This window comes from Impatiens glandulifera, chromosome 1, assembly GCF_907164915.1.
Source record: "Impatiens glandulifera chromosome 1, dImpGla2.1, whole genome shotgun sequence".
NCBI lineage: Eukaryota > Viridiplantae > Streptophyta > Magnoliopsida > Ericales > Balsaminaceae > Impatiens > Impatiens glandulifera.
This window is the reverse complement of record NC_061862.1, coordinates 45,469,143-45,489,434: the sequence shown is the minus strand read 5'-3', so window position 1 is coordinate 45,489,434 and position 20,292 is coordinate 45,469,143. Positions and strand designations below refer to the sequence as shown.

The window sequence follows — 20,292 nt, the reverse complement described above, 5'->3', positions numbered from 1 at the left end:
ATATATATATATATATATATAATCAAACACAAAGCTTATATACATTTTATATACTCAAACAACAACCCTACTTTATATACTTGTAATTATTTCAATCACAATCTCTATACTTGGAATATTAAATCACAATTGATTTGTTTGGAAAATTAAACAAGATTCATGTATTTAGAAACCAAAACACCAATTGGAAAAGGATGGAGAAATTTATGAAGAGTGACCAAAGCCGACAGATATAGGGCAAATCTTTCGGTATACCATAGAAAAACCAAAAGATATGCCTAAATCTTTCGGCTTTGGCCTTAAACCCAAAAAAAATAAAGTGTTAGAAATTTGGCAAAACCTAAATATTTATATAACTCTTTCGGTTTACCATTCAAAACTTCCTAAATCTTTCAGTATTTGACCATTTACAATTTATTATTTAATTTAATTTAATCATTATTATATTTTATCATTAAACACAATCCAATACTTATAAATTAAACACAAATCCCTACACAAACAAATATAAAACATATTCAATCATTCTTAGTATATATATATATATAATCAAACACAAAGCTTGTATAAATTTTATATACTCAAAAAACAACTCTACTTTATATACTTGTAATTATTTCAATCACAATCCCTATACTTGGAATATTAAATAACAATTGATTTGTGTGGACAATTAAACAAGATTCATGTATTTAGAAACCAAAACACCAATTGGAAAATGGTGGAGAAATTTATGAATAGTGACCAATGCCGGAAGATATAGGGAAAATCATTCGGTATACCATAGGAAAACCGAAAGATATGTCTAAATCTTTTAGCTTTGAACTAAAATTCAAAAAAACAAAAGTGCTGGAAATTGAGCAAAACCGAAAGATTTATATAACTTTTTCAGTTTTACCCTTCAAAACCGAAAGATTTATCCTAAATCTTTCGGTATTTGACCATTTACAATTTAGTATTTCACTTGATTTAACCATTATTATATTTTATCCTTCAAACTTAAACACAATTCTATACATATAAATCAAACACAAATCCCTACACATAAAATATAAAACATATTCACTCATTCTAAGTATACATATATATAATCAAACACAAAGCTTGTATACATTTTATATACTCAAACAACAACCCTACTTTATATACTTGTAACTATTTCAATCACAATCCCTATACTTGGAATATTAAATCACAATTGATTTGTATGGACAATTAAACAAGATTAATGTATGTAGAAACCAAAACACCAATTGAAAAAGGGTGGAGAAATTTGTGAAGAGTGACCAAAGCTGAAAGATATGGGGCAAATCTTTCGGTATACCATAGAAAAACCGAAAGATATGCCTAAATCTTACGTCTTTGGCCTTAAAACCCAAAAAAAAAGTGTTGGAAATTGGGCAAAACCTAAAGATTTATATAACTCTTTCGGTTTTACCCTTCAAAACCAAAAAATTTATCCTAAATATTTCGGTATTTGACCATTTATAATTTATTATTTCACTTGATATAACCATTATTATATTTTATTCTTCAAATCTAAACACAATTTTATGCATATAATTCAAACACAAATCCCTGCACATACAAATATAAAACATAGATAATGAATGATGTCTCTATGATATGTCTTTTAACTAAAACAACGCCTTTGAGTTTTGAAGATTATAGATGGATTGATGCTATTTTCGTGAAAAGGGATTTAAAAGATGTTCACATGAGTATGCACTTTATGTGAAAATGGATAAAATGGAGATTGTTTGTTCATTTCCTCTATGTGGATGATCTTATTTTTACCGAAAATAATCTGAGTCTCTATAAAGATTTTATGAATGATATGGCTCGAGAATTTGAGATGACAAATATTGGCTTATGTCATTTTACCTTGGATTAGAAGTGCGTCAATTGGATGGTGGAATTTTTATTGGGAAACAAACATATGTGAAGGAAGTCCTGGATAGATTCAATATGTCGAATAGCAAAGCGGTGGCTACCCCTATGGAGGTTAGAGCTAAATTGAGCAAAAACGAAAAGGGAGAAAAGATGGATCTCACACTATTCAAAAGTCTCGTTGGATGTCTAAAATATTTAACATGTACTCGGCCATATATTCTTTTTAGTGTGAGAATTATTAATCGATTCATGGAAGTGCCCACGAGGGAGTACATGAAAGCTGCAAAGAGAATTTTGAGTATTTGAAAGGTACTATTGATTTTGGAATGCTTTATTCATCATCCAAGGAATTTCAACTTGTTCCATATTCTGATTATGATTTTGCCGGAGATATAGATGATCGGAAGAGCACAAGTAGATTTTTGTTTTTATGGGGTCTAATGCAATTTTGTGGAATTCGAAGAAACAAGCGATAGTCTCACTATCATCTTATAAAACTGAATATGTCGCAATAACAACATGCACTTGACACGCAATCTAGCTAAGAACATTTTTTATCGACAACAAGTCTGCTCAAGCTCTAGCAAGGAATCTTGTTTTTCATGATCGAAGTAAACACATCGATACGCACTATCACTTCATCCGAGAGAGTATTATGAAAAAGGAGATCAAACTTGAATATTCTTGAATATGTGAAATTTGTTGACAAATTACAAATATTTTAACAAGCTTCTTGGAGTGGAGGTTTTCAGTACTAGAGAATGAGGATTATGCTTGAAATCACGAAGAAATATTAACTTTACAGGAGAGTGTTGAAAATAAAATAAATTAAGAAATTAAAGAGTCAATTGAGAGTTTAATAGTCTAATTAATATTAAAATTATTATCTTTTTGTTTAATAGGTTTCTTAATAAGCATTAATTCTATCTGTTTAAGAATAATGAAAGTTTTAGAAGTTTAAGAGTTTTTTTGTCCTAATATAAATAAAATAGTTGTATTTGAAAGAAGATGAACTGAAATAAAATACCTTTCCTTTTTATAATCTTATTATCCTGAGTTTGTGAGAAAATATATTGATTGCTCACTGCCGTTTCCAATAAGATCACCTGAGTTTACTAATTTTCTTTAAAATTAAACATATTTCATTAAGGTTGATAGATCACATTTGGCATGTGGATACAAATATATGTTTCATCCAACTTCAACTCATGACTAACATATATTGTATGCAAACTTATTTATATTATTGATAGATGAAAGTTCTATATTTATTCCATGATCTTATTCATATATATGCAGATAGAATGCCTAAAGAAAGTTGAAAATAGATAATTTGCTCCTAAAAGTCATCTGAAATTCTTTCACTGACAAACAATAATAGAAAGAATAGATGAATATTGCAAATTGGTAGAATAATTCAATTCATTCATCCATTCAGTAGATTGATATGATGGGCCGCGATTAAAAGCACGGTTGCTCACTGCCGGAAAAGTCCACCGCCGCCTACGAATAGCAAGAGTTTTGAGCAAGAGCAATTCTCGAGATAGTGAGATTCAAGAGGCTCATTCCAAAGTTTTTTTTTAACCTATTCCTTATGAATTCGTTTGAGCTAATAATTAATGATTACATCATCCCGGTAAAGATATGTAGAGCATATATGCTGCAGAATCTTGGTTTGATTCTTCAATGGCATTTGGTACCCCTCGGATTCTTCCATGGCATTTGATTCCGCGGAAACGATGACTTCTGCAGTGTTCAGGAGGGTAGGTCAATCGATCTCTTCTTAATTTCTGCTAATCAGAATATAAAATAGAAACAAATATGAAGATCTTGCATTTACAGATGTCCTATCTCAGCGTTGGCATGAAACAAATTAGTCGACATCATCTCCATGATTGGCTATTTATGTTGACCTTCCCAGCAGCAATCCATCTTCTGTTGATCATCACAAACCAGAAAATGCAATAATACTTATCTTAAATTCTTTTACTGGCACAATAAAGAAAAAATATGGTTTCTTGATAATTTCTTTCATTAATCTGAAATGCTTCTTTGGGCTATTTTTCAAGTTAAACAATTCTTGTTTATTTATATTTGTAATTATATTTAAATATTTGGTTTATTAGGATTTGAATTTTTATTAATAAATATGTAATTGATTGATATTTTAGAATATAAGTAATGAATAATATAATTTTGAAATAAAAAATTATATTATTTATCTTAAGTTTTTGATTTTTTATAATATATATATATATATATATATATATATATATATTTATTTGTATATCTGCATCAATAATATATTAAAAAAAATTAATAGTAAAATTGAAAATAGTAGAATTTCTTGCATGCTTAAATCAACAATTTGTATTATTCCTTCCTTTTAGTGTATAGATGTAAATAACTATACTGAATGAGTTGAGCAAATTCACAACAAATTCCTTATTATGGCTCTAGCCACAACAGCCAAGTCACGAATTCTAGTATTTAAGGCAGAAATAGGAGAAACTGATGAACCAAAAGCACTCTTGCAACTATCAGCCACTTGTGCAGTACCAACCATTCCATCTTCTGCAAACTTGGGGACTCCTCGAATTGCATGTTCTGTTTCTGGTACAAGATCACTTAAAACGAACTCATAATTATCTAGACAAGAGCTTAAAGGCTTTATGAGGCGTGGCCTTGAATGTCGTAATCGTTTGATTTGATTAATTCCCACATTTATATTTTTCTTGATTGCATCTACAACAATTAGGCCTAGTCCCGCAACATCTTCACTCTTGCTTCGTGGATCTGATTGAAGTGTTCTGAGACAGAGCTTGAAAATCTGTGTGTGTTTGCATGTTTGGATTATGAGATTATCATCCCCCATTACAATTGATAATTGAAGTGAGGAAAGGAGGGCTAAGAATGTGAAACCTATGATGACTTGAGGTATAGAAGAAGCCATTATGCTTGTGGATTGCAAATATTGGGTATTGGATTGACAAAAGGAGGACGATAGTTAAAGAAGAAACTTCTTTCTAATAGTCATATATACTGGTTGTTTTGTTCTTCTTTTTATAGTAGATATGCTTGATTAATTCATGTTAAGATACTTATCAATTATCTTAAAATAATGATGATAAAGATGAATTATTTTTAGTAATAATATAAAAAGGGATAATCAATACGTCATTGCCTAATCACTAAACTGTTGTCTATCAAAAAAAATAACAAATTTGGAAACTAGGGATAAAAAAGGAGAAATAATTACCTTATAAATCCTAATCAAAAGGATAATCAATACGCATTGCCTAATCACTAAACTGTTCTGTTGTCTATCAAGAAAACTAACAAATTTGGAAACTAGGGATAAAAAAGGAGAAATAATTACCTTATATAATAATTTTGGCAATTTTTAAGTTTGTTATAAAATAATATATCTATAAGATATTGACACAATATTCTAATATTACGATAATGTAAATATTATTATTAAATTAATTTTCTTATAAATTTAGTATAATTTGGTTTATATTAAGTTAGAATAGAGAAGATGGTATAAAATAATAGATTGAATTACATAAATTATTTATAATATATATAGAGATTCTATTAATTTTATAAGAAAATTAATATAATACTATAATAATTATATTTTAATTAAATATTATTATATTAATTTTCTTAAAAAATTAATGTTGTTGAGTTCCATTACTATGATGAGTTTGGAAAATATGGACAAGAAAAAATCAAAGTAAAGTAAAAATATATAATAAAAAAAAAAGTCTAATAAAATAGGGTTATATATTTAGAGTTTCGGCAAGACGACCGGACAGTCAAACTATATTGATTTTGGCTAGAATCACGGGTGTTGAATTCTAGCGGCGTTACTTTATATTTTGCTAAGACTTCTTTTAAATACTTGTTTGAGTATGTCAATGAGATCTATTTTTATTATGGTTCTTTTTCCTATAATCCACCGTTAACGGTGACGATTTTGTATTGAACCTCTAAGGTATTAAAAAATACTTTAGCGTAACTCACTATAATATAATAAAGTTGTTTTAAGAGACCTACGGGATATTTAATTTTTTCCTTATTGAATTTTCATGCTAAAATTGATTTGTCTTAATTTTATTTATTCAGATATTTGGTTTGGTTTCTTTATTATCTCATTTTGACATACAAAATGGAAATACTAATTATTCCGCAATTGTTATTAGGTATTTTTTCCAACAAATAGTATTAAAACATTTGGTTCATCAAATTTTTTCTTTGTCAAATGCATGAGCAAAATTCGATCGGGATGATTAAAATAATCTCGACGAACTTTTCAGTGTGAAAATGCAAGATTCTCAATTTTCTTATTTACAGAGATTTGTTTAGTCCTTTACAATGTATGACAAATATAGACATAATAATAAATGAAGATTGAAAAATTAGAATTGGAAAGTAGCTGCTACGATGAGTTAGTGGGTTGACCAAAATATTTCCCACCACATTATAGAAGAGAACGATGTGCAGACACTTTGGAAGAAGTTAGAGTGGATGTTCGAGAAGTTTATTTCAATAAATAAGGAAATGATAATTCGACGACTCAAGAACTTGACATACAAAGAGAGTGATAGTATGACATATCACACTAACAAGTTTATTGGCTTGGTCAATTAAATAACATCGATGTAAATGACTCTCAATAATGAGATATATGATCTACTATTTCTTAGGCCGTTACTAGACAATTGAGAAACGTTGTTGATTTCATTGACAACTCAAAGATAGATTGTATTCTAACCCTTCCATGGTTAAATATAGTTTTTCAACGAAAAGGCTAGAAGAAGAGAGAAATATGAACAAGTTTCAGAAACTCTAATAGGTGAAAATTTAGAATCACGTGGAAGAAGTAAAAATAGATCTCCTTAAAGTAGAAATGAATAGAATGACTTGAAAAAAACGCATGAAGCTTAAATTCTATCCCGATAACAAACTGGGGCACATAAAAGAGAATGTCAAATATGAAAACGAGAATATAATGAAGGGTAAATGGTGAAATAAACTAATGTGGTTGTAGAGGGAGACACCATTGTCGTGTGTGAGGATGGTTGTGTTAATCTCTAAATTCAGGATAGTGAATGGGTGATTAATTCATGTTCTTCTTCACGTTATTTCTCATGGTAATTTCTTATCTACGTATTCGGATGAAAATTTTGGCAATCTCCAAATGGGTAATAGCGATTCATTGAAGATACTAGGTATCAATGACATTTTCTTAGAAACTACCGTTAAATATTGATACTCAGATATGTGAGGCACATTCAAGACATTCTCCTTATCTTCATTTCTACATGAAAATTTTATTATTAATAGTTCATAAATTATTTTGATGAAGGTAAGTGGAAGTTGAACAAAGATTCACTCGTCATGGCAAGAGGGAAGACGAACACGTTATATGTAATGCAAGTAAAATTGTACAAGGGATATATAAACTTAATCCGGAAGGATATGGATATTGATTTGTCACAAAAGATATTTGACCAAGTTAGCGAGAAAAGACTTCAAGTTCTCGCTAGGAAACAATTAATTCTCAATTACAATGTACATCTCTAAAAATTGGTGATGTTTGCTTAGCTGGAAAAACACACAAAGTTGCATTTAATATACTCCCTCTAAATATAATATAAAAAATGTTCTTTTTTTTATTCATACTCATATTTGTTCTATTCAAGAAAATTTCTAGGTGGAGTGCATTATTTTATAATTCTTATTGATAATAACTCCAAAAAAGTTTGGTTAGTGCTCTAAAACTAAATATCGAGTTTTAGAGATCTTTAAAGATTTCAATGTCAGAGTTTAGAGAGAAACAAATAGGAAATTATGATATTTGAAATTAGACAGCAGAGGTGAATATAGGGGTCGTTATAATAGTGTGGCTGAAGAATGAACTAAACAATTTGAGAAAGAGTGTGGTGTGTGTTATCTCATTCGAAGTTGCCCAAGTCCTTTTGAGGGGAGATAGCGAGAACCGCAGTTGACTTGATAAATATTTCTCTTATAGCAGTATTAAACAATCACGTTTCAAATAGAATTTGGACAAAAAAAGATGTCTCTTAAAGGAATTTGAGAGTCTTTGGTTGTAATTTATAATTTTCTTTCATCCTTGAGAAATATATACTCAATTGAAAGATATCTAATAGAGGATGTGTGCTCTCTATTAGATTGACTCCTAGGTTTTTCAACTAGAGTTGTTGTTTTCTTCTTCAATGTGCTCATTTGGCTCATCGGCTTTAACATCATCATTGTCTCCTTCATAAGTGACTCCCCCGTGATCAAAACTCATACTAAGTGGAGTTGCATTCAAACTAGTATTCAGGAAAGGAACTAATTTTTTCACCCTGGTCATTTTTACTTGTAACTTAATCTTCAAGAAACATAACATCACAACTTTTCACGATCTTTTTTGTCATCGGATCCCATAACATGTACATGAATTCTTTGTGATTGTACCCCATGAAGACACACAATTTTTCCTAATCATCAAACATCGATCTTTCATCTCTTAAGATATGATCGAACATCTTACAACCAAAGACTCCCTTGCTTGTAAAAGAAAATTTTCTTGTCAATCATGTTTGGAAAGTCATTGTTCAATGCTTCTATAAGAGAAATGTTTATAAAGTCAATTACGATTCTCGTTGCCTCCCCCAAAATGACTTGGGCAACTTCGAATGAGATAATACACACCATTCTCTTTCTTCAATCATTCGGTTCATTGTTTTAGAATTGATCTTTATAATATTGTTCAAATGGCCCTCCATATTCACTTTTATCGTATAACTTCATGCATTACAATTTCCTATATGTTTCTTTATAAACTCTTAAATGAAATGTTTAAAGACCCCGAGAACGTGATTTATAGTTTTCAAAGTACTAAATCAAACCTTTCTGGAGTGATCTTCAATAAATGTTAAAAAATAATGTGCTACACTGAGAGATTTGTCTGGTATAAAACAAACATATGTATGAATCAAATCAAAAATATTTGATTTTCTATGCGTATGGAAGCTAAGAAAACATCACATGTTTTTAGAGACGTACCTTATAAACTGGGAAATAATTATTTCTAGTGAGAGTTTGAAGTTTCTTCTCGCTGATGTGGACGAGCCTCTTGTGCCACAAATCAATATTCACATCTTTTCGGATTAAGTTTATCTTTCCCTTTTACAATTTTATTTTCATTACATACAACGTGTTATTCTTCATTCATTTAGACACCACGAGCAAACCTTTATTGATTTTCTACTGACCTTCACAAAAAATAATTCCCGAAACTCTTATCGTCAAATTTTTCCGTAGAAATCAAGTTATGGCGAGTGTTTAGAACGTGCCTTAAATCTTTGAGTATCAATTTGCAGTCGATAGTTTACTTTAAGAAAATGTCGTTGATACCTACTATCTTCGATGAACATTTGTTTCTTTTTCATCCTTATGTCCTTCATTTTTTTCTCGTTTCTATATTCAACATTCTCTCTTCATGTGTCCTAATTTGTTATAGTAATAATACTTAATACCGTCACAAGACTTTAATTTCCTTTGTTCAAGTCAATCTTTTCTTTTTTTGGAAAATCAAGTCAATCTTTTCATTTATGTCGTGTGGTGATTTATTTTTATTCCTTTCACGCGACTCTGAATTTTCACATACTATGGCTTCTTAAACTAATTCACATTCCTCTCTTTTTCTAACATCTTCATTGAAAAGACTATCTTTAACTATATACATGGTTAGAATATTATATATTGTTGAGTTTCTCAATGAAATCACTAATGTTTCTCAATTTTCTAGTAATGAACAGAGAAGTAATATATCTTGTAGCTCATCATCAAGAATCATCTACATCGATGTTATCCAATTAACCAAGCCAATTAACTTGCTAATTCTTTGTCAAACTCCCATTGTCTTTATATTTAAGTTCACGAGTCGGTGACATATTATTTTAATGTTCTTTTAAGAACATTTCTAGAACATCGACTTCAACTTCTTCTAAAGTATCTTCTCATCGTTCTCTTCTGTAATATGGTAGAATTTATTTTATCAACCCATTGCATGATTGTAGCAACTGTTTTTCAATTCATAATTTTTTTTATCTTTATCGCTTATCGTGTTTAACTTTGTCATGCCTTATACATGCCTAAACAAATCTTTACAAATCAGCAAATCAAATATCTTGTGTTTCCACACCAAAATATTAGTCGAGGTTAGCTTAATAATAATTGATATGACATAGAATTCACACAAGAAATTTGATAAGTCCAACCAAATTCTCGAATACAATTTGTTAGGAAAATCACTTAAAAACATTTGGAGAATAATTATTTTTTCCATCTTTGTATGACACAATGAGATAATCAAGAAAATAAAACTAAATATGAAACAATAAAATCAAGCGCATATAAACACATCAATTTTATGGTGGAAAATCCAATTAGGATAAAAAAAATAACGGATCCGTAGAACTTTTAAAAGCAACTTCACTAAATTATAATGATTTACATCAAAGTCTTCTCTAGCACCCTAGAGGTTCACTAATATAAAAACTACATCATTAATGTTGGATTATATGAAAAAGAACAATACCAAGAATAAAAGTCACCGAATGGAAGACTCAAACAAGTATATGAGAGATGTCAAAATAAAATTCTATACTAGTTAGATTGTAGAGAATACCGCAAAAATTACCAAATGTGATTTGAGCCAAACCGATTTTGACGGCATGATTGTCTCGCCAAACTCTAAATATATTACCTTACTTTTGTTTATTTTTTCTATCACTCTCTCTTTCTTCTAATTGTATATTTATAACTGTCATCTTCTAAACAAATTTTTAAGAATTCAACCCATATTGTACAAGCCAATCACATGAGCTGGACCCAACAGAATCATAGAAGAATTGGGTATGTAACATGAAAGGTACATAGTGTACATTGATTGTTAGAGTGTTATTTATCTTTTCAAATACTCCACACTATATTTTTTTGGGGAAAAACGACTTAGCGTCATTTCATTAAAAATTCCCAAAAATGGGAAAAAAAACCCACGAGTTTAACAGATCATTCTAGACAGGCCTATAATGATTTTGAAGTCGCAACATTCTGAGTAAAAGTTAAAAAGCTAAAAACGTAAATGAATTATCTGATTACAATGCTTTCAATTCTCGTGAGTTTAAAAAACGGTAAATTCCAGTTCCTACAGATATTCCAGTTATGCTCCGTGCTTGGAATTCTTGTCCACGTTCCCGCGAGGGCGCTGCAATCCGATACAATATCTTTCTATAACTCTTCAACGCTCTTGTGGTTCTGTCATATACCCTTGCATTCTGTTCTTGTCAAATGTTATACACCACTGCTCCAAAGCCACACTTGAACACGCTTGTTGCAAATCTATTTCCCTTGGCTTTGAGTAGTGTTGCATCTTTGATATCATTCCATTCGCTCGGGAAACTGATCAGCTCCAGGCTTTTATAGAATCTGTCACAAAGCTCTGAAGCAATACAGCAACTCCCGAATAAGTGATCTATGATTTCTTCATTTCCACTACATAGAAGACAATTCGAGTCCGGGATGCTCATATACTTGCTGATACGATCACGAGTGTTGAGTCTTTCCCAAAAGGTGAGCCATAGGATGAACTAGTGTCTAGGGATAATCTTCGTTGACCATACAAGAGGAGCCCATTCTACTTTCTGTGCTTTTTCCTGGGTTACCTCCCATATTTTCTTCGATACCAGATTCCCATTGTCCTTAGCTTTTCATTCATGAATATCCGGTCTATCGTGTAGTTGTATGTTACTTATATGATCAAGTATCCTCTATCCTTCTGGATTTCTTCTCAAGAGTGAGTCCCAATTTCCGTCTTTAATGTCTCTGATTTTCGCTTCTATGCAGTCCCTTCTGATACGGGTATTTTGAAACTCCTCCTTGTGGATGATAGGCTGGTTTTCGAACCAGGGGTCGTGCCAGAATAGAGTGCCTTTTCCGTCCCCTAGCCGGATGTCATAAAGATCTGCAATATCGCTTCTTAGTTTAAGAATCTTTTTTAGAGACCAGTTCATACCTTCATGAATTTTGCAGGTCCAGATGCTGGTTTCGTATTTCATAAACCTCGTATGGACACATTTGATCCATAGTGACTCCTGATTGCGCTCTAAAGCCCACAGATGCTTGAAGGTGAGAGCCTTGTTTCACTCGATACAGTTCTTCAAGCCGATACCTCCCTCGTCATTCGGTTTGCAGAGAGCGGTCCATTTGACTTTTTTTCCTTCTCTTCCGCTACTGCCCCAGATAAAGTCTCCACACTATATTTTAGACCCAAGCCTATTGAAATAAGATACAACTAGATTCGAGATGAGCTCGAAACAAAATAATTGGACTTAGAGAAAGTTAATAACATTGAGAATGTATCCAATATGATGACCAATCATTTGTCAAAATAAAAGTTTTAATCTCGTCGGTGAAGAGCGATTTTGTGAGAACCCGTACTATGACTTAGAGGGGAGTTTGTTGGTTTAATTAATTTGATAATCTTGGACAATATGGACTGAGAGCTTAAAGTAAAAAACGACACGATTGACATGAACGGAACAATTGGAACAAACAGAATGATCGGCACGATCGACAATATATCAAGGTCGCGGTTCACTTGTGGTGTCTGCGGTTTCTAGTCGCTTTGCGTCGTTTTCGGCACGAACGACACAAACGACATTGTAACTCTAATAACTTGGTCGTTCATTTAGCTACAAAACTTGATTGGAAAGTTAGAGTTTCTGTTTTACCCTGTTATTCAATAGCTAGGGTTTTTGGTGTAACTTGTTCTATAATTGCTCTATTTTGTTGTTTTTTCTTATTCTTCATTAAAATGAGAAGAAAGAAAAGCAATAAGAATAAGGAAGTCAAAGAAATTTTGATAGAAGGTTTAATGGAGGCAGCTGAAATTAAAATTGATAGGATTCCTAAAGAAATTATCCAGGAAAAACAGGAATACAACAAAGGTCAGGAACCAATTACTGATAAAAATTCTGAAGAAAATGTAGCAAGAAATTAGGGGAAGAAAGGAGGAATTTGGAAGGTTGGTTACAATGAAAGAGAAAATCTCTTTGGACTGAAAAATCAAATCACAAAGCTCCTGATGCACGCAAAGAAAGGAGAGATTGTGATCAACAAAGAAAAAATGCAGCAAACAACCGTCCAATTGAATATACGCTATTTTAAGGACTAGAATTTACGACAGAAGGAAGAGTATGAAAAGATAGTAAACTGGTCAGTTGAAACAATACGGGAGCTGATAAAGTCCCCTAAATCTAAGACCTATACTATCAGGAGCAATTTCAATTGTTGAGTAAACGAGGTCTGGAAAAATAACACAGGAAAGAAAATAGAGGATCATGCTTTTAAAGGAAAAATCTATTTGGGAAATGTTAAAACAAAATTAGAGGTACTCAATTCTCCTTTTGAATTTAAACTTCCAACTGAAGTGGAAGAAAAATGTGTTAAAGAATGGAAAAATGTAGTGGTTGGAAACTACATAGGGAAGAATAGAGTATCAATCTTAGTCACCAAGGAAGCCTTAATGAAACAATGGGATCCGAATGGACTAGTTAAGTGTAGAATTATCTCTCAAATTTGGAAATTTAGTAGCAAATCAATCAACTAGACTAATTGAGTTACTAATTGACCGAGAATGGGAGGTTGAGAAAGTCAATAGCAAATTAATCAATTAGACTAATTGATTTGCTAATTGGTCGTTGATTGTCAAATCAACTAAATGATTTTATTGTTTAATTGATTTCTTTTCTTGTAAATGTAATGTTTATTATTTAAACACTAGATCTCTTATGTAAAAAAGACAAGCAATAAAATTTCTCTCTTTTCTTTATTTTTCTACATTAAGATTTCTGAAAATATACATGATATCTATTTTCTACCGTTCAAGAAGGAATCAAACTTGGATGATATTCTGAAATATGGGCATATTTATATTGGATCAAATTGTATGAAGTTGGAGAGATGGTCTGAAACATTAAACCTACTAAGCAAACCAAAAGAAACAGTTCAGATATGGTTTGAGCTTTGGAACATCCCAGCACACATGTACAATGCAGAAGTTTTAAGTCACTTTGCAAGTTTATTGGGAAAACCATTATACATGGACCCAATTATAGAAGAAGGAGAACAACTTACCTTTGCTAAAATAAGCATTGAAGTGCATCCTCGAAATACGCTGCCAAAGAACATGACAGTAGTTGACAGGAAAGGAAAGTCTACAATCATGGAAATCTCATATGAATGGAGGCCAGACAAGTGTGTTTTCTGTGATACTTTTCAACATGCTAGCACTAAATGTGAAAAAACAGTTGAGGAAGAGCATAAAATCCTAAAAGTCCAAGAAGAAAAAAAGCAGAAAAATGAAACGGAAGAATCAAGAATCGAAGAGTATATTGGGGAAGTTAAAGAAAATCAGCAAGGAAAAAATACTGAGAAAGAAATCAAGGAAAAATCAGAGAAGGAAGAAAATAATAATGTAGAGGAAGAAAGCAAGGTAGAATCAAATAATGAAGAAATCAATGAAACTGATGAAATAGGGGATACTAAAGAAGATAAACCTAAAGAAAATGAAGATGAAGAGGCAGAAGATGAAATCAAAGATACAACAGAGAAAAAAACAAAGAGGAAACCAAAGTTGTTGATCCTCAAACACGTAAAACTGAAATTGAGAAAAGTAGTGACAAAAGGCTTGAAATCCTGAAGAATAATACATTTTATTATGTTAGTACGAGTTCCTATAGAGGAAGATTAAACAATAAGAGCAAACAAATATTATCATCAACTTCAATTCAATCTCCCTTCATGAAGAACGCGAGAAGAATGGGACGTGGAAAAAGACAATATGGTCAAAAGACAGATATGAAGACAACATAGGTTGGGATAGCTAGATTGTAGTCTTTGTTCATTATAATCCGTGTTTTGTAATGTGATTTGACTGCCACCATTCAGAAACTTTTGGGTCTCACTGGTAAAAAATGGACCTTTACCGACGGTTTTTCCCGAGGGTTTTGTAAACCTCTCCTAAATACTCCCGAGAGGAACAAATCTTTCGTTATTAAAAATAGATTCCGAGAGGGGTGTAAAACCTTCGGGTTTGTTAATTATTACCGAAAGTTCTACAAAGAACTTTCGGTTTTTACCTTCCCAAAAACCCAAAAAAATTCTAAGTGTTGGGTGTGGGTTATTTGCGAAGGTTTTAGGAAAAACCTTCGGTTTTGAAATCCCTTGGTTTTTGAATTGCGAAGGTTTTTCAAAAAACCTTCGGTTTTGCCTTTTTTGAAAATTTCATTTTCAAAAGTTTTACAAAGAACCTTCGGTTTTGCTCATTAAAAAAAAAAATCAAATTTTTGAAATGGGTTTTTCCGAAGGTTTTTTAATAAACCCTCGGTTTTGACTAATATCAAAACCGAAAGTTTTATGAAAACCTTCGGCCTCAACCTCTATAAATACAAACCCTAACCCTTCTCTTTTTCATTCCGTTCATCTCTCCTTTCTCTCTCTTCCGCCGCCGCCGCCTGCCTCCTCCAAGCCGCGGGTTCTTCTCCTCTCTTCAGGTAATTTGTTTGATTTGGTTTTTTTTTTTGTTTATTGTAAGATTTAGATTTCTTAAGTTTATATATATATATTATATATAGATCTAGATTTATGTTAGTTTACGTTATTTTGTTTGATTAATATATATATATACATATATCTGAAATGCATTTAGGATATGGGTGATTCGACATGGCAGAGACTTCGGCGTATACCGGAGAAACTGCATCCGTGTTACCAGAATCTGATAACACAATCAGAAATTGCGGCACGTGAGGAAGAGGTCAGAAAGATGACGCTGGAAATGGAACAAATCCGATTAAGGGATGCCGAAAGAGGTCGTTTGCTCAGTGAAATCAAAGCGGACCGGGCCGAAATGTCTCGGAGATTAGAGAATCTCGAACAGGAACTTGTCTTGTTGAGGAGTCGACTGAATCAACCACCCCCTCCTTCCACCCCATATAATAATTAATTTCTAGATTTATTATGGGTTTATGACAATTAATATTTAATTTTATGCGTTATGTTTTAATATTTATGAATTATTGTTATTTTGTTTGTTTAGTTTGGTTTAATATGTTTTAAATAATTATGTTGATTTTCACCTCTTTTTAAAAAAAAAACGCATCCCCAAAACCGAAGGTTTATTTGAAAACCTTCGGTTTTGACCCATTTTTTTAAAATTTTAAGGTAAAAACCGAAGGTTTTCAAATAAACCTTCGGTTTTGACCTTACAATAAAAAAATCAGATTTTTTTCTAAGTATGGGGAAGGGTAAAAACCGAAGGTTTTCAAATAAACCTTCGGTTTTGACCTTACACTAAAAAAATCAGATTTTTTTTCTAAGTATGGGGAAGGGTAAAAACCGAAGGTTTTTTTAATAAACCCTCGGTTTTGACCTTACACTAAAAAAATCAGAAGGGTAAAAACCGAAGGTTTTCAAATAAACCTTCGGTTTTGACCTTACACTAAAAAAATCAGATTTTTTTTCTAAGTATGGGGAAGGGTAAAAACCGAAGGTTTTTTAATAAACCCTCGGTTTTGGCCTTACATTAAAAAAATCAGAAGGGTAAAAACCGAATGTTTTCAAATAAACCTTCGGTTTTGACCTTACACTAAAAAAATCAGATTTTTTTCTAAGTATGGGGAAGGGTAAAAACCGAAGGTTTTCAAATAAACCTTCGGTTTTGACCTTACACTAAAAAAATAAGATTTTTTTCTAAGTATGGGGGAAGGGTAAAAACCGAAGGTTTTCAAATAACCCTTCGGTTTTGACCTTACACTAAAAAAATCAGATTTTTTTCTAAGTATGGGGAAGGGTAAAAACCGAAGGTTTTCAAATAAACCTTCGGTTTTGACCTTACACTAAAAAAATCATAGGGTAAAAACCGAAAGTTATACTATTAACTTTCGGTTTTACCACTACCTGATTTGTTAAATTATTTTGTTTTAAACCTACTAATATAGACTCTTAACTAATATAATCAATTGTGTGTTATATTTTGAAAATGAAGATTGTGTTTGATGTTAAAATCTTTATGATTGTGTTTGATTATATAAAGAAGTGTATATGTATGTTTGTGTTTGATGATCATATGAATGTGTACAATTTTTGATCATTTATATTGTGTGTTGTTTTAAGGATATCAAATAACTTAAAATAATGACCTTCAAAGTCATTAGAAGGTTAAAGACATATTAATTTAGCAATTTTTGAAATTTTAATTCCGAAAGTTAATTGTATAACTTTCGGAAATAACAATCAAAACCGAAAGTTATACAATTAACTTTCGGTTTTATCTAATTAAATTAAATTGTGCACATTTCAAAACCGAGAGATTTAGACATATCTCTCGGAATTTAATTAATCAAAACCGAGAGGTTTATTCAAAACCTTCGCAAATACCAATAAAAACCGAAAGTTATACTCTTAACTTTCGGTTTTACCACTACCTAATTTGTTAATTTATTTTGTTTTAAACCTACTAATCTAGAGTCCTAACTAATATAATCAATTGTGTGTGGTATTTTAAAAATTATTATTTTATTTAATGTTAAAATGTTTATGATTGTGTTTCATTATATAAAGAAGTGTATATGTATGTTTGTGTTTGATGATCCTATGTATTTGTGTAATGTTTGATTATATGGATTGAAGAATGTTTTAAGGATATCAAATGTGTTAAATTAATGTTGTTCTAGGTTATTAGAAAGTGATAAACCAATTAATTTTCAAATTTGTGAAGTTGTAAACCCGAAAGTTTATTATATAACTTTCGGAAATAATTATCAAAACCGAGAATTTGAATATAAATTTCGGTTTTTATCAATGAAAAAGCCGAAGGTTATAGTAAAACTCTCGTTTTTATGAATGTAAAAACCGAAGGTTTTATTAAAACCCTCGGTTTTTATCAATGAAAAAACCGAAAGTTTTATTAAAACTCTCGGTTTTTACATTGATAAAAAACGAGAGTTTTAATAAAACCTTCGGCTTTTTCATTGATAAAAACCGAGGGTTTGACTAAAACCTTCGGTAAATAAGTTAAATAAAAAATAAAACACCCTCTTTCTTCTCTTTTTCCCCTTTCTTCTTCCCCGTTTTCTTCTTACCCGTTTTCCCCTTTCTTCTCTTCTCCGCGCCGCCTTGAATCGAAGGAAGTTTGACGCCGCCCGAAGACGACGTCCGACAGAAGACAGCCGCGACTCCGATTGAAGACAGCCGCGACGACGATTGAAGACAGCCGCGACGCCGATTGATTCTCGCTGCCTCCTCTCTGATCGACGACGCCGTTCGCTGCCCACGCTTGGATCGACGACGCCGGCGATTGAAGACTACAACCGTCGATTGAAGACAGTCGCCTCCTGCTACCGCCGCCTGCTGCCGCCGCCTGCTGCCGCCCTACAAATGTTAGTTTATTTTTTAGGTTTAAGTTATATTTGCTTAATTTTAGGTTAAATTTGTTTCATTTTAGGTTATATTAGGTTGATTTTGGTTAGTTTAGGTGATATTTGTTTGATATTAGGTTATTTGTTTGATTTCAGGTTATTTGATTGATTTTAGGTTATATTTGTTTGATTGGGTTGAAAATTTGGTTGATTTTGGTTAGTTTAGGTGATATTAGTTTGATTTTAGTTAGATTCATGATTTGGTAGTTTGATTTTGAGTTTTTTGTTTGATATTAGGTTATTTGTTTGATTAGGTTGAAAATATGGTTGGTTTTTTGTAATTGGTTGTTGGATTTGGTTTTAGGTTATATTGAGTTTGGTTGTATATATGATTTTGTTAGATAATGTTAGATTAGGTTGAAAATATGTTTGATTTTGGTTAGTTTAGGTTTTGGATTGATTATTTTCTTGGATTGATTTTATATATGTTTGCTTGAATGTTTGTTGGTTTGATAGTTGTTTAATTGATGTTTGATTTAGGTTAGATATGATTGAAGTTTAGGTTAGAATTTTAGGTTAAAATTTTGATTTTGGTTAGATTGAAGTTTGATTGGAGTATGATTTGGTTAGATTTATTGGTTTGAATATTTGGTTATATTAATGTTGGTTATTGTTATTAGGTTTGGATTAGAAATTTTAGGTTAAATTATGTTAGATTTTCATGTTAGATTTAAGTCGAGATTTATGTTTCATTTGAAGTATGTTAGATTAGGTATTATGTTTGATTTGAAGTATGTTAGATTAGGTATTATGTTTGATTTATGTTAGATTATGTTAGATTAGGCTTGAAATGTGTATGAATGAAATAATGTTGAATTATAATTTATTGTTTTGAAATGTGTATGAATGAAATAATGTTAGAATATATGTATGTTAGATTTAAGTTAGATTTATGTTAGGTTTTATTATTGTTTGTTTATGTGGAATTTTGGTTATAATATTAGATTAAATTGAATTTTGGTTGGATAATGATAGATTAGTTAGAAATTATGTTAACATTATGTAAGCCTGATTAATTTAGACAAATTTAAGTAATTAATAATGCGGGTTTTTTTCCATTTTATTATAAATATGGAAGTACCCGATAAAAGCTGGATGACCTTACGTCGAGATCATCCAGATTACGAGGAAGGTGTTGACAAATTCCTCGAGTTTGCTGTTAGGAGTACATCCCGACAAAAAGTGAAATGTCCTTGCGTGAAATGTTTGAACACGCCGCTTATGGAAATAGACGAAGTGAAGACTCACCTCATCATTTATGGAATAAATGTGCATTATGAGTACTGGTATTGTCATGGAGAAAAAAGACGTACTACTCAAGTGGTTAATGAAGAGGGCGATGAAGATGGCGATGACTAAGATGATGATGATGATGATCAGTCAGAGGATGCCGTACCAGAATTCAACGATCCGAGAACGGAGACGAATAATACAGTTAACGAAGAGGTCAATGAAGAACGTTATATGCATAATTTCGTAAACGATATGTTCTCCAACGTTAATGATGTCCCGAACAACCATGAACCAGTCGAAGATGCGCAGAGATTTTATAAATTACTTGATGATTCCAAACGACCATTGTATGAAGGTGCTCGAATAACGAAATCATCGGCACTGTTGAAACTACTTCACATAAAGAATGTCTGTCAATGGACAAATTCTTCGTTCGATATGTTGTTGCGTCTACTTAAAGACTACATATTACCGATTGACGCTCAATTGCCAAACTCCTACTACGAAAGTAAAAAATTCATTACTGATATCGGGCTTAAGTATGACAAGATAGACGCATGTAGGAACAACTGTATGCTATTTTGGAAAGACGACATAAATGAAG

At 31.5% G+C, this 20,292-nt stretch overlaps 1 protein-coding gene across 1 annotated transcript; it reads right to left on the bottom strand.

Annotated features, from left to right (window-relative positions):
• Positions 1-4,324: 4,324 nt before the first annotated feature.
• On the bottom strand, positions 4,325-4,846 carry LOC124926536 (cell wall / vacuolar inhibitor of fructosidase 1-like). Its single transcript, XM_047466785.1, has one exon. The coding sequence runs from the start codon at positions 4,844-4,846 to the stop codon at positions 4,325-4,327; it is 522 nt and encodes a 173-aa protein (XP_047322741.1).
• Positions 4,847-20,292: the final 15,446 nt, after the last annotated feature.